The 16,164-nt window shown below is 42.5% G+C and overlaps 1 protein-coding gene across 4 annotated transcripts in view; it reads left to right on the top strand.

Annotated features, from left to right (window-relative positions):
- ARID2 (AT-rich interaction domain 2) overlaps positions 1-16,164 on the top strand; it is a 94,822-nt gene that overhangs the window by 32,374 nt on the left and 46,284 nt on the right. For 2 of the 4 annotated variants that reach the window (XM_040978922.1, XM_040978923.1), the window contains exon 4: positions 14,557-14,690. The exons of 1 other annotated variant lie outside the window; for it this stretch is intronic. In XM_040978922.1, coding sequence (XP_040834856.1) covers positions 14,557-14,690 — 134 coding nt within the window. Of the gene's footprint in view, positions 1-572; positions 1,152-14,556; positions 14,691-16,164 lie in introns of those variants that run through there. One more of the 4 variants, XM_040978924.1, reaches the window with a different exon arrangement.

Genomic DNA, 16,164 nt, shown 5'->3' on the forward strand with positions numbered 1-16,164 from the left:
TTTTTTGTTTGTTTGTTTGCTTGCTTGTTTTGGGTTTTTTTTGGTAAGTACTGTGTACTTGGATTGCTCTTTCTTAGTAGTGTATCAGCCCCTGTATTTTACAACCATGTGTTTTGTGTATTTGAAAGTCAGAGTCTGGGCCTGACGCAATTGCCTAGCAGGTAAAAGTCCTCGCCTTGAAAGCCCCAGGATTCCATAGGGGCACCGGTTCTAATCCCGGCTGCTCCACTTCCCATCCAGCTCCCTGCCTGTGGCCTGAGAAAGCAGTCAGGTACGGCCCAAAGCCTTAGGACCCTGCACCCATGTGGGAGACTTGGAGAAAGTTCCTGGCTCCTGGCTTCAGATGGGCACAGCACCGGCCGTTGCACTCACTTGGGGAGTGAATCACCCAGACAGAAAATCTTCCTCTCTGTCTCTCCTCCCCTTTGTATATCTGACTTTCCTCCAGGTCTCCCACGCAGGTGCAGGGTCCCAAGGCTTTGGGCCGTCCTCAACTGTTTTCCCAGGGCACAAGTAGGGAGCTGGATGGGAAGTGGAGCTGCTGGGATTAGAACCAGCACCCCTACGGGATCCCAGTGCTTTCAAGGTGAGGACTTTAGCCGCTAGGCCACACTGCCGGGCCCGGAGCATTAGCTTTTAAAGGCAGTGAAATAAGAAGAGAATTGATTATCGCACTTGTTACCATTTCCAGTTCTCTCATTTTAAGTTCATTCTGTTTTGTTTCACATTACCGATCTGAGATTTCCAATGTTTGTTTATCTTGGCTAGAAAAAGGGCCAGTATTGTGTTTTTAAACTCTTATTTATACATGTACTGTTTGGGGATTTCTGATTTGGAAAATGTGAAAATTAAATATATCTGGAGATCTTAATATCCAGAGATGCCTTCATTTCATGCTTTTTGATTTTCCTCAAAGATTGTTCTGTCACATGTTTTCAAAATACTTTTCATCTTTTAAAGATTTATATAAATGAATGAAATGTATTCTTTGATGTATCAAAATTTACTGTTGGATTTACTCAGTGTCTCATAGATAACTGGTTTGGTGACCTCTCAATTTCTACACGCGAAGCTGACGTGTCCTTAGTGCTGTGGTCTAGGCCCCCTGTGTGCTGGCCTCCCATGGTCATGTCACTGAGACAGTGCTCTGGGTATGTTCTTACCAGCTGATTAGGTTATCTTGATAAATTCAAATTTCTAGTTAGAAAGGAACACTTGTTTATTTTACAAATGAGTGTGTCCGTTGCTTTAAGATTCCTTCTCAGCAGTCAGCTTCAAATAATTGGGTCATACATGGTTTAAATGAAGTTAGCTTGTAAGTCTGGTTTTAACAAGTAGGTATTCCCTTCTTAGGAAAAATATGCTGGTGAAGTGCTTAGAGATGCTTCTCAGCTTAGCATGGGGTTATGTTGTAACAAACCGTTACAGATTGAGATTGTATTAGCGCATCGCATGCACTGCACATCTACGCTGTGGCTGAGATGTACTTCATGGCGGTATGGCCGACACTATGCCAAGCCCAGAGGAAGATTCAGAATCGTAGTGTGATTTCTACTGAGTGTTGCTTTTGCAGTATTCTAAAGTTGAAAATTAGTATGCATTGAACCGTTTGAAGTTGGGGGCTGTCTGTATTTTAAAACATGACATTTGAATGAGTATAGCTTACAGTTTTTAAAAGAGTTCTTTGTATGTTTGCTGGAAAATAGCAAAATTTACCCATGCTTTTGTCAGGCAGGAATGGCGAGTCAGTGGAAACAATAAACTGGGTTGTGGGGACAGCCATCACGTGTTGTGTGGGACATCGCTGCCACTTCCCTGTCGGTGTGGGCTATTAGTGTGTTGTCTGGGAGGAGATGGAGTGGAGGCTGCCCTGAGAAACGCTTAAGAGACAGTTCTGAAAATGATCTCAACTGTGTATAGCAGATGGAGAATCATTTTTTAACTCTGGAAATTGGTTAGATTTGTTAAGAACACTGGTTCAGTGGTGTGGACGCTGTTCAGACTGGAACAGCCTGGAATACGCCCATCTCTTGTTCCTCAGCAGGGCGGGTGCTCACCTCTCCCTTCCTGCCTCCAGCCCCAAACACTGGGACTCCTCACTCAGCCTGGTCCCCATTCACGGCACAGCCACCATCCCGTGCGTGTTGCCACTGGACGTATGGGAGCCTCAGCAGCTCCATACCAGCAGGTTATGTGAGGCTGAGGGAGGTGGACCAGTAATATTGTATTTTTTTTTTTGGTAAAAAGTACAGCTAATCATGTTAGACAAAAGAACCAACATCAGAAATTATATTGACAGACCTTTACTTGATAATTATTTGCTGTTTTCCAAGAAAGAAAATTTTATGCATTCTCTGATTTTTGATGAACTAGGTATCTGTTATAGAAACTTAGCAATTTGGGATTAGAAACCAGAATACAGAGGAGTTAATAGAACCAAATGGAGTTTCTTTGGAAAATTTAGTAAAATGGAAGATATACCAGCAAGTCTATCCTAGTAACAAAGGAAGAAAGCACAAATATACAGGATTTGGGATCGGAAGATGATGTAACTGGAAATTTGGATAAGGTTTAAAAGTTGAGAAGTGTACAAAGTAAAACTTACAAATTCATCTAAGTTGAAATGGACTTTTTAATGTGCTAACATTTAATTTGGGAAAAGAGCTAACCTTTTGTTTATTAGGGTTAAGTAGCTTGTGAGATCACATGTACTAACAAGTGTCAGCAAAGTCGGTAGGCCAAGCTCTGGGCTCTACTGACTCTAATGCAGAAGCAGAAAGCCTGGAAATGAGAAAAAAATACTGAGTAAGTTAAAGGTGATTGATGCTCTGAAAAGAAATGTTCTACAGCTTAGAAAAACGTAGAAACGAGTCTGATTTATCTGGTAACAAAGATTATGTCAGGATTTAAATGTAGGCTAGACTCAGTTGTGAATGTGAGTACAAAATTAGCAAATCTGTTCTGCAGTGCAGCAGAGTGTGTATTTTACTATGTCACGGCTCTCTTGAAAAGTAGGCGACAGTGGATCCTCTGTGATTCATTTAGTCCAGATCAGTCATTGCAGTTGATAAGAGAGCAGTATGCTAGAGGTTGAAGAAATGCTTCCTAGCGTATTTTATTGTAAGACGAGACTGAGCATGGTGGCAGAGTGAGTTAAGCTTCTGCTTATAACTTGTGCGTCCCTTTGTGGAATGTTTTTCATCGCTCTTCCTCTCCTGATCCAATTTACTGCTAATGGTCCGGTGAGGCAGAAGGTCATGGCGCAGACACATGGGTTCCTGCCACCCTGTGTGGGAGTTCCTGGCTCCTGGTTTTGGCTTGGCCCAGCACCTTCTGTTACACACAGTTGGGTCTGAAGATACTCCCTCTCTGTCAAAGTCTGTATTTTTCGGTGTAATCACGTGTGACTCCACCTTTCGAGTCAATAACATAAATTTAAATCCAAAAAAAGCAAATATTTTTTTTCTCTGTGCAAAAAATTTTTTTTTCTGTGGTGAATTTCTAGAGTCCTTCCCGTGAGATGAGGTTTTGAAACATGTTATAGAAATTTCATAAATTGATTGGAGAGCAAGACTATTAGCACATACAGTTGCTCTGTTGTTCAGGTTTCCAGAAGAACCTGGCCTTACTGGGCCCTGCGCAAAACCGGCAGCTGAGAATGTTACCCAGGTCTCCCACCAGAATAGGAAGAATTGAATTGCTTGAACCATCACTGCTGATGTCCCAGGGTTTCTGTTGCCAGGAAACTGGAGAAAGGACTGGAAACCAGTTGCTCACACACCCTGATGTAGGGTGTGGAACCTTAACCACTGGGCCGGTCTTTTTTTTTTTTTAAATTCAACTAAATTTTTTTAAATCTAAATTTCAATGTCTGTTACAAAGGTTTAGCCCTGCGTGGCGGTCAGCAGAGCAGGTGGCAGGATGGCAGCACACGCTGCAAGGCTGGACTTGCTGTCCCGTGATGTTCCTTGAGGTCAGATGTTGCTTGTGGCAAGCCTAGCTGGGGGGGATCCCTTAGAGCCCTGCGAGCCCTGCCCTCCTTTGCATCAGACTGCTTGTAAATGTCCCTGCAGAGCAGCAGATGCTGCTGGTTCCTCCGTTCAGACATGTGTGAAGTTCCTTGCTCATGGAGTCTGAGCTTGCCCCAGCTGTGGCAGTCATCTGGGGAATAAAACAGCAAATGGAAGAAACACCCCTCCCCCACAAGCCACCATCGCTGTTGGTCCGTGTGTCATTCTGCCTTTACAATAATTAGATCTTCTAATTTGTTTTTAAGAAACAAAGGAAGAGTCCCTTCCATGTTGTTGGCATAACATGAATGGCTTTTTAAATTAAGCAAGGAAATTTGATTCTGAAAGAAATCACAAGAAATGCATGCTAAGATGTGAGTGTGTATGTATATGTTTATGGTATTTTAGTTTATATGATCAAAATACTGTCAGTGACTTGGTTGTCTATTAAAAGGTAACTTAAAATATTGTGTTAAAGAATGATGAGCTATAAGTTATGTATAGTATCAGCATGTAAGGAACTTGTGTCTGTGTAGGGTGTGAGTATTGAATGTGAGAGTAGAAGAGCTAGAACTTTTTTTCCCCTCTCCATTGTTTGTTTATTTGAAAGGTGGAGTAAGAGGAGGAGGAAGATCTTCTGTCTACTGGTTTACTCTGCAAATGGTCCTGATGGTCAAGGCCGGGCCAAGCTGAAGCAAGAAGCTTGGCACATTACCATAAAGCTGGACTGGCAGTGGAAGAGTTGGTACTTGAGCCCCAAGCCCTTAGGGGAGATGGTGTCACTGGCAGCAAATTACCCCGCGCGCTGGCCTCACCCAAGGGGAGTGGGTTTTTCCTAATACAAGACTAATGATAGCTTTGCCTTGAGTTTCATTGCCATTCCTTTGTTAGATAGTCAGCATTTCTCTGTTTGTCTGCTTTTAAGATTTTGCTTTTTCTGATTTCCTGAAATTTTACTGTAATACGTGTAATGTATATTTCTTCTTAGTCTTTTCTATATTATGTAGGTCTTTAATCACTTCTGGAAAATTCATCACTATCTCCTTAAATCTCTTACTATATTCTACTGATCAGGACTCAGCAGACATGTAGTAAATGTAGCTTAGACACCATTAGCATCTCTTGCTTAGCATCAGGCCCAAATCTGCCTCCATGCTTTCTTTATGCTTTTGCTGCATTTGGTATCTGATGGATTTACTGTGTTCGGTCATTTATTTCCATATGTGTTCACCGATCTCTACTGTTCAGCCAGCAGGGGACCCTTCATTGAGACTTTGTTCAGGAAGAACATGTGTTGGCTTTGGGAGAACTTTGGGGTTATGTTGACCTGAGACTGTTGAACTGTCCTGGGGTTCTTGCCTTACCAGCGAGACTCCTGGGGAAAGCTTACTTCCACATTAAAGATCACAGTATTTCTACCTTGAAGCAGTTCGTAGATGATTAAAATATATTACATGTTTTAATTTAGCCCAGCCCCCCCCAAAAAAAGATGGAAACTTTAGAATTATGGATAAAACAAAATGGTTAGTGTTTCCACTTACTGTAAGTTGGCATATAGAATTGGATAGGAAAATTGTCTAAAAGATAACTCAGTTTTCAAATTTTGAGGAAGAAAGGAGGAGGGTTCTAGCAATTAGTGATTTGTGTGCAGCGATACTCAGCTTGGACTTCTTTTAAAAAGTTAAATTGTTATTTTTAACTAGATAAATGTATTACCTAAAATACAGTATTAAATAATATGTGAAGTCACAATTTTTTTTTCACAAATCATTTTTACCCACTACTTGTGAAATTAAGAAGCCATTTGTACAGTTTCAACTCTCTGTGTTTCCCTCTGACAATCATTTTAATATGTTAAAATGAATGGAAGCGATTTATTTAGGCAGTGGTGAGGGGCACTTAGGTCACCATGCTTATGTTCATTGGAAAATGTGTTAGTACTGCTGTGCTTTTGTATTTAAGATTTATTTATTTTTATTGCAAAGTCAGATTTACAGAGAGAAGGAGAGACAGAAAGATCTTCCATCCATTGGTGTTCACTCCCCAAGTGGCTGCAGTGGCTGGAGCTGAGCTGATCTGAAGCCAGGAGCCAGGGGTTTCTTCCTGGTCTCCCATGTGGGTGCAGGGTCCCTAGGTTTTGGGCTGTCCTCGACTGCTTTCTCAGGCCGCAGACAGGGAACTGGATGGGAAGTTCAAAAGCTAGGACAGGAACCAGCCCCATACAGGATATCAGCTTATGCAAGGAGAGGACTTTAGCCACTAGGCTACAGTGCCGGGTCCTAGCATATCATTTTCTACACAAATTATTGGAAAATGTAAGAAGACATCTTGCATGAACAACATAAAATGGAACTCTTTTCTCTGTATTTTCTGAAATACTTACATTCTGAAGGAAAACACACATACACAGGTGTTCTCATCTGAAGTAGGAGCCCTGAGGATGCAGGCACTAGAAGGTACAGCAGCAGTAGCCTGGGATTCCGTGCTGGAACCCTTGCCTTTGGTGCTAGTGCAGCACCAGGGAGAGCTCCCGGTGCGCTCCCTTCCCAGTCCAGCCAGAACCTTGGGTTGCAGTGCCTAAGAAAGCAAATGCGGCTGTGAAGTAGAAAGGCAGTTTGTATGTGAGTTGGTAGATCTGAAGTGTAGCCCCACAGCATTGTGCCTCCTGAGCTGGTGTTGCTTGATCTGAAATGGAATTCCGTGATATTCCACCTCCTTAGTTGTTACTTGTGTCTTGAATAACCCCGCAGGGTAATGTTTAGCCCTCTACTAGTAACACTTTCTCACAAGTGGCATTTTTATTCCATTTTAACTTACTAACTATCCTGTAGTTTTGTTCTTTAAAATTTCATTTATTTTATTGGACATGCAGATTTACACAGAGGAGAGATAGAAAGAACTTGAGTCAGCAGATCTACTTCCTAAATGGCCATAACACCAGAACTGACCTGATCTGGAGCCAGGAGCTAGGAGCTTCTTCTGGTCTCTCACAAGGGTGCAGGGTTCCTACTCCTGTGCTTTTCCAGTTCACAAGTGGAGCAGTTGGTATAGGAACCAGCATCCAAGTGGTATGCTAGTCCTTGAAGGTAGACGATTAGCCTGCTGAGCAACATTGCCAGACCAATTCTGGTTAATTTTAAGGAAAGAACTTCCAGGATACCTGAAGATCCGGAAGTTAACCCACTAACTCTGACTTCATGGCTTTTAATAACCTGTATTTGGAGCGTGCCTCATGTCGGGGACCTAGGATGGGTGGGAGGCTGGGTGGGGCTTCTCCCTTTGTTTCTCCCCTGACCCAAGATAGAGGGGAAAAAAGTAATGATATTAGTGTGGAAACAATGGTCTTACCCACTTTCCTGTAGCCCTTGACCCTTTGTACCCTAATCAATTATGTAAGATTATAAAAAATTTTTTAAAACCTGTATTTTATTATCCCCTAAAAATTCGAAGTTGCACCCAAGGGAATCCATGGCAACGTGAATTGGCTGTATGCCCGTGTTCGAGCTGCCTGTGATTTCGGGTCTTTGACATTGTTAGTGTGAGGTCTGATTGTATTTCTCTTGACTTTGGGAGTTCCCCCAGATGGTGGGTTAGCTGAGTCCTGGGTCTCAGCAAACGGTGCTGTCCTCAGCGGGGGCTGCTTGAGTCTGTTTACAGCCCATCTTCTCATACAGGGACTTCAAGCAAACAGCACCAGCCTCTTGAGCCCTCAGTTATACTGACATAAAAAAAATAAATGAAAAGGAGTGAGTTGATTTTGGTGCAAGAATCTTTTTGTCACAAGAACATTTTTATTAATAGTATATGAGAAAGATGTGCTCTGAAAAAATAGTACATGCATTTGAGGTTTTTCCAAAATTAATATATTCTAAAATTTCATTTTTGTATCCTTTCCTCCTCATGAGAAATCTTGCCCCACGTGGATGTTTTCCTAGTTTGTTTACTAAGTGTTCTAAACATGTAAAACTGTGCCTGCTTAACAATCATTCGTTGGATGCTGCATTCATGATGGCAGCAGACACCAGCTTCTAAAAGACATTCCAGCACGGCGTGGTGGCCCAATGACTAAAGTCCTCGCCTTGAATCCGCCAGGATCCCATGTGGGCGCCAGTTCATGTCCTGGGTGCTCCACTTCCCATCCAGCTCCTTGCTTCTGGCCTGGGAAAGCAGTTGAGGACAGCCCAAAACCTTGGGACCCTGCACCCATATGGAGACCTGGAGGAGGTTACTGGCTCCTGGCTTCAGATGGGCACAGAAGTAGCCCCTGAGAAAAATCTTAAATATTTTATCAGTATCTTTGCTTAAAATAGTATTTATTTTTAACCTTTAAACAATACTTCATTAAGTTTTGATAGTTTCAAAAATGTTGCTGAAATGTAGATTTGTCTACAAATTCTGCATACTTGGCTGTCAGATTATCAGCTAACACAAAGTATAGCGTTAACCCTGGCCTGCTTCATTATCATTGTCAGGAGATGTAAATCCACAACTCGGATCTATTTTGGTGGCATAGATGTCTTTTCATTTCTTTCCTTATTTATTTATTTATTTTTTAAGATTTATTTATTTTTATTGGAAAGTCAGATATACAGAGAGGAGAGACAGAGGAAGAGCTTCTATCTACTGATCAATTCCACAAGGGTGGCTGCAATGGTCGTACCTGAGCTGATCCAAAGCTAGAAACCTCTTCCGGGTCTCCCCCATGGGTACAGGGTCCCAAGGCTTTGGGCCATCCTGGATTCAGCCGGTGCCCATATGGGATCCTGGCACGTGCAAGTTGAGGACTTTAGCCAGTAGGCTACTGTGCCTGGCCTGGCCTATTTTTTTAAATATGTGATTGCATCATTGTTTGTGTTTTCGCCATGCCATTGATAAAAATCTCATGTTGAAATGGTCTACTCTGCCATTTTTAAATTTATTTATGCTTCCATATTTTCAAAATTATTTGTTTGGAAGAATCTTCTGGATATAATTGTTTCCCTGTGAGAGAAAATTTAGTCAAAATTAAGTATGACATGGGTCTGGTACATGAACCTAGTGGTTCATGTCCTCACCTTGTATGCAGTGGGATTTTGTGTAGATACTGATTCTAATCCCTGTGGCCCCACTTCCCACCCAGCTCCCTGCTTGTGGCCTGGGAAATAGTTGAGAACTGCCCAAAGCCTTGGGACTCTGCACCTGCTTAGGAGACCTGGAAGAAGCTCCTGGCTTTTGGCCTCAGACTGGCTCAACTTCAACCACCGCAGCAATTGGAGGGAGTGAACCATCAAGTGAAAGATCTTTTTCTCTGTCTCTCCTTCTCTCTGTAAATCTGACTTTCCAATGAACATAAATAAATCTTTAAAAAGATAAAAATGAATTAAGTGTAATAGGCAGGCATTTAGTACAGTAGAATGCCTGTGTCCTCTGTCAGACTGCCTAATTCAAGCTCTAGGGATCTGCTTCTGCTTGCAGTTTTCAGCTGACACACCATAGGGACCGGCAGATGGTGGCCCAGGTGCCTGGGTTCCTGCCGCCCACGTGCGAGAGCCAGACTGAATCCTCAGATCTCTGTTGCAGACATTTGAATTTACCAGAGACAAAAGTTCTTCCGTGTCTCCTATCAAAATCTGCCTTTCAAGTAAATTGAAAACAAAATGTATGTTTTTTTAAAACTGGGCAACAATGTCTATTAACCTGCTTGATCCTGAACATACAAACGTGAAAGCACATGGCATGTAGTTGGACTTTTGCACTTTTAGTCTGTCCGCATTTCCAACTTGGGAGGAGTGACATCCAGCTGCCTGATGTGCCCAGTGAGGGAGGAAGCGGGAGTGTCGGTCCTTACGTGAGGGTCTGTCCCTGGGTGGGTGCCTTGATGGGTGTCCCACTTGGATGGATGCTCTTCACAGATGTCAGCACAGCTTCATCAGGTGCTTGGTGTGTCCTGGAAGGCTGACATGTGGGGACTCTGAGATGCAGCCAGGATAACAAGGATAGATCTTCATGAGATTTCAGAAAACTTGACATTGTTAGGGAAACATGTTCTGAGTTGCATTAAGTGTCCTTCGGCATCCTTTGTCATTTTCTTTCTTTGATGTACAAGTAAGTTTGTAAAGTTTGCAGTATTTGCATGCATTTAATTCAGCACGCAGCTCAGATGCCTCTGAGTCAGATGCGGGGTCACCCACCGCCCGTAGTGGAAGCCTGGCTGCGGGTGGTAGCTCTTCTGCCCTGAGCATTCTGTGTGTGCTTGCTCTGGGCAGCAGCAGGTGCCTGCTCCCCTCTGGAGCCCTCCCAGCCAGGGGGATCCAGACTGAGTTCTGGCTCCTGATTTCTGCCTGCCCCAGCTCTTACTAACATTTGATTAGTGTAATTGCAAGGGCAAGATTTTCCTTTGTTTCTCTCCTTGACTCTCATATATATATATATATATATTTTTTTTTTTAAAGATTTATTTTATTATTTTTATTGGAAAGGCGGATATACAGAGAGGAGAGACAGAGAGGAAGATCTTCCGTCCGATGACTCACTCCCCAAGTGAGCGCAACGGCCGATGCTATGCCGATCCGAAGCCAGGAACCTCTTCCGGGTCTCCCACGTGGGTGCAGGTTCCCAAAGCTTTGGGCCGTCCTCGACTGTTTTCCCGGGGCCACAGGCAGGGAGCTGGAAGGGAAGCGGGGCTGCCGGGATAGAACTGGCACCCATATGGGATCCCGGGCGTGCAAGGCGAGGATTTAACCACTGCGCCACCGCGCCGGGCCCTACTCTCAGATATTTTTAAAAAGTCATTAAAGTTTTAAGCATTAACCTGTTGCTACGTTTCTGCAATGAAATGTCTCATTGTGCTTCTGTTTCTTGTAAACATTTTTTCTAACATAGTAGTCTTTGCAATTTTTATTTAATTTATCAGTTTTACTGGGCAACAGTTTTCAGGAAGCTTCTTTTTTTCTATAACGTTTTACATTGTCAGTGAAAATAACTTTTTAAAAAAGGTTTATTTATTTTTATTGGAATGGCAAATACTCAGAGAGAAAGAGAAACAGAAAAGAAGATTTTCCTTGTGCTGGTTCACTGCCAAAGTGGCTGTAACAGCCGGAGCTGAGCTGCTCTGAAGCCAGGAGCCAGCTTCATCCAGGTCTGCCGTGTGGGTGCAAGATCCCTGGCTTTGGGTTGTCCTCTACTGCTTTCCCAGGCCACAGACAGCGAACTGCATCAGATGCGGAACATCCAGGACACAAACTGGTGCCAATACCAGCACATTCAATGAAAGAATTTTAGCCACTAGGCTACCATGCCAGGCCCAGAAAATAATGTTGTATAAGTTTGAAGTAATTTTTTAATTGACTTTTGGGCCTGGTACAATGGCTCAGTAGCTAAATCCTCACTACAATGCGCCTGCACTGTGTCTGTAGGTCATACACAAGGAGCTGGGTGGGACATGGGGGAGCTGGGATCCGAACTGGTGCCCATGGGGGATGCCGGCGCATGCAGGGAGAGGAGTTAGCCACCCTTATTTCCCCAACCCCAGCTAACCAACACATTTCTGAAGACTGACATTGTACATAGCATTTATTGGGAGAAAAAGTTAAAAAGTTGTACATTTCTCCAGTGCCACAAACGTTTGAATTATTTTTTTTAAGATTTATTTATTTATTGGAAAATCTGATATACAGAGAGGGGGAGAGACAGAGAGGAAGATCTTCCGTCCACTGATTCACTCCCCAAGTGAGCACAATGGCCGATGCTATGCTGATCTGAAGCCAGGAGCCTGGAACTTCTTCTGGGAGAAAATTTTGTTTATTGTCTTTCATAGTTTTCTCCCTCAACTGTAATGAAAAGCATACACATTTTATACATCTTGTGCCTAATTGTGAGCAACAGATTAATATATACTTACTTTGAAGTGTATCTTAAGCATATTTAGTTCTGAGATTCTAAATGTTTGTGCTTTAATAATTGGGTTACTTCATGAAGGTTATTTTTGGTCTAATACTACAGTAAGGTCAGTCCAATTTTTAAAAATTTGCTTACCGTTTTTTAAATAATGATTACACAGTTGATCAGGTTGGGAAAGATCGAGGTTAGGGAAAATTGGGTGCATTCATTGGGTCAGTCAGTTCTTAGACTACTGTAAAACATTCACCAGTGTCTGTATGAGTGATGCTGATCTTCGTCATCCTCTATTTGCATAAGTTAGATCGTTTTTACTAGCTGAACTTCTGTTATTTCCTGTATGTCTTAACCTATTAATGTATTTTTTAATATTTTATTTTTACTTTAAAGATTGATTTGTTTGGGCTGACGCAGTGGCTTAGCTGGCTGATTATCCATTTCCCAAGTGCTGGATTCCCATATGCGCACCAGTCCGTGTTCCAGCTGCTACTCTTCTGGTCCAGCTCTCTGCTTCTGGCCTGGGTTGTGGTTGTCTTAATCAGGTGTAGGCTATACTTCCCCAGGTTTAGTATGTTCACGGAGTTGTACAACCCTTGCTAATCTATTAGAGCATATTTGACCACCACATAAAGAAACTATATTCTCTGAGTCACTTCCATCCTCAGCTCTAGGCAGCCCCTGATCTTCTCTGACTCTGGGTTTTTGTCAATTTTGTGTACATGATATAAAAACCAGGGGCACATGCAGGGTGGATGCTTGGTGTGCAAGTTTAAATTGCTTCTTGGAATGCCTGAATTCAGGTCTGTCCCAGCACTTGCTGGGATGCATTGCAGGTCTGCTTACTTACCTGTCGAGGTCCATCATGGGTTTATACTAGAAAGGAAGTATGTCTTGTCAGTCATCCTTTCGCTTCGTGGCTTGCTTTAGGTCGTAGGAGCACGGTGCAGTGGGTGTGGCTGCATGCGTTGGCCGTGCAGGACGGTTTGTCCACACCCCTGGGTCCTGGAGCGTGCTGCTGGCAGCGAAAGGAAAGTGTTGAGCTAGCCATCTGCCTGCTGGGACAAGGACCCTGCTAGTAGAGAGGACTTAAGAGGAATGGAAAAATACAGCTTTTAAAATTTTTCCATACTCAAGGACTTCAATTATTAGGATTTGTCAAGCAGGAACGGGAAAATGAGAAATGATAATTTTCTTTGTTGTTGGCTTATGTTTACAAAATTACAACTTTCATTCATTCCACCTTGAAAATTAGGCTTTAAATACTAAAAACAAAGTAATGATAAGTTATTTGCCATTCCCCATCTCAGTTGTCTAAAAAGCAAAGTGTGGGATGTTTGCAGAACTTTTAACAGAACTGCTAGTGGATTTTGAACCTTCTTGGGTCAGGCATGGCAGAGAAGATAGGTAGAATGGTCAATAGAAAAATAATTGTGGCAAATTTAAGTCGGTGTGTTAATATTCGCTTACCTGCATATTTATATGCTACAGCGAAAGCTTGTTAGAAAATGGTGTTAACATATTTGACATGGTTGATCAATGTTTCCCTATCTTAAAATCTTGACTTTTATTGTAAACATTGGGTGATTAGAGATTGTGAATCTGAAACTTAATTCTGACAAATACTAACATAACTCATACCTTATTATTGGAAACATTTCAAAATCTATCGAAATTTATTGGACACTACTTTAAGCATACCGGGACTGGTGTTATGACCTGTTGCATTGCGTAGCTCCCTGTTATGCTGGCATCCTATATGGGCACTGGTTTAAGTCTCACCTGCTCCACTTCAGATCTAGCTGTCTAAGATGGCCCAGGGTTGTGGACCCCTGCAATGATTTGAGAATCTGGAAGCAGTTCTTGGCTCCTGGCTCTGGGCTGCCTCGGTCCTCGTGGTTGCAGCCATCTGGGAAGGAAACCAGACGCTAGATCTTTCCGTTTCTCCCTCTCTCTGTCACTCTGATTTTCAAATAAATAGACAAATCTTTCAGCTATTCATAAATGTGAATTATTCTAAAGATTTTTATTGGAAAGGCAAATTTAAAGAGAGGAGAGACAAATAGAAAGATCTTTCATCTGCTGGTTCATTCCCCACATAGCTGCAATGGCTGGATCTGAGCTGGACCGAAGCTGGAAGCCCAGAGCTTCTTCTAGGTTTGCTGCAACGGTGCAGAGTGCCAAGACTTTGGGCCGCCCTCTGTCAGTAACATCAGATACTACATGTAATTGTTCAGAATGAAGTACTGTATGTACTCACTGCTCAGGCCTCTGTATTATTGAATTATAATATTAACAAGGTTTATGAAGTACTGACTTCCATGAGGAGTTGGGAAATGTTCTCATCTTCACTTGGTTTTTACACTTGCCATGTAGAACTTGGAAAAACAGTCAGTGTCTTGCTTTTATTTACTTGTAATTACTGTTTGGTATTCTGTAATTCTACATTTTTGTTTTACTACTGGTGTGGTCTTTGGAATATGTTAAACACTCGTAGAACCATTGCATTGAGTTCATCTGCATCGTTATTTATAAACTGAGGTCATGATTTCCGTTGACTAATAGCAAGTTTATAGTGTCCTTTTTGTTTTTTGTTTTGTTTAGCTATATGATATTTAGTAAAGAAAAATAGATAAATGTTTTTTTTAAAATCTGTACTATTTTTCTGTTTCAGTTATCTAGAAAAATATGAGAAAGTTCATCATTTTGGGGAGGATGATGAGGAGGTACCACCAGGCAATCCAAAGCCACAGCTTCCCATTGGTGCAATTCCATCTTCCTACAATTACCAGCAACACAGCGTGTCAGGTAACTATCATTGTAAGTTCACAGCATAGGTTCGCAGTTTTGAATTAGGAAAATAAACAGCATCCAATGCATTTCTCATCTTTGGCAGTAAGAGCGCTCAGGAGGCTGGGGTAGCTTCTAGAGATTAACAGCCAGGGGAAATCAGGGCCATTCCTGTCACAGGGGTGAGATTTTGACACTGATTACTTTCACTGAAGGTCATTTTTTCTACATAATGATTCAAATAGGGAGAGAAAGGTCAATTTAGAATTAAAGAAGCCAGGAATTTTCACATACAAACTCCTATATTTTCTGCAATTCCTGGAATTCCCCTTGCTTTAGATCTCAGAAATGTTCCAGATTATGGTCTTATTTTCCTACTGTGGTACTAAGAAGAAGTTTACTTTCCAGGGTAGTCATTTTTGTATAAGTTACAGAAGATGGCATAGCTGAAAAAGTATTGGACACAGATAGCTTTGGAATCCTCTTGAGAATCTGATCAATTCTTAAGTAGGGCAAGCAAGGTCCTGGTTTTTAGTGGCTGTGTGGCTTGGAAGTGTAGTGGCTAGGAAATGCCCATCTTTGTTTCATTAATCAGCAACATTTGATCTGAAAAAGGACATACTTCTTTTTAAACATGATATTCTTATCAAAATTGGAATTGCTCTAAATTCTCATTCACTACTGGTGTCAGTCACAAAAAGATTATCTACATTTAAGCTATCTCATTTGCCCTAGTATTACTGCTTTTTACAACTTAACATCATTTTCAAAGCTTTTTTTCTGTTGTATTTGATTTGGTACTTCTTCCTTAGTCAGCCTGGAAAGGCAGCGTCTGCTCTTAGAATGTGTACTGCGTTGTCCAGGGCTTTCCCTAGTGCTGTGCTGTCACTGGGTGTGCGGGAGCAGTGACATAAGCCCCTTGCATACGCTACTCCTGAAGGAAAGTTCATTTTGGCTTGCCTTCCCAAATCAGGTGGGTCTGGCGTCTGACGAGGACAGCGCATGGTAAAATACGTGCACAGGAGGGGTGCTCTGACCAGCCATGGGCACAGCCTACCTCAGCAGCCCATTTCCATGCAGTCCCATTCTGGAGTGCCCACTCTCGGGCACCAGTGTGAACTGAGCTGACACACCTGTAACAGGTGCCCCGTTGGGGGGCACTGAGCTAACATCCCCAAGTGCAGCAGTTAGCCAAGCCCAGCATGAGGTCGGTTCCTCAGCAGAGCCGGACCCACCATATCATTCGGGAGTGTCCCGGGCTTCCTCAGCTCGGTGGCAGCAGTGTGCTGACGGCCTTTCGGGCTGTGGCAGCTTTGCCCTCCCAGTGGCCCAGGGCTTGATGCTTACTAAAGAGCTTCCTCAGACCGGGCACGCTTCTGTGTTAGCTCTTTAAAATGAATTGTTTTCTGGAACTTTCAGAAATTATTTCACTGTTTCCTATTCAAAACTGGTTCACTTTAACAAAGAATATGGGAAATATTTTTAGTGTATG

Source organism: Ochotona curzoniae, unplaced genomic scaffold (assembly GCF_017591425.1).
Source record: "Ochotona curzoniae isolate NIBS_2020 unplaced genomic scaffold, NIBS_Ocur_1.0 contig_2927, whole genome shotgun sequence".
Taxonomy (NCBI): domain Eukaryota; kingdom Metazoa; phylum Chordata; class Mammalia; order Lagomorpha; family Ochotonidae; genus Ochotona; species Ochotona curzoniae.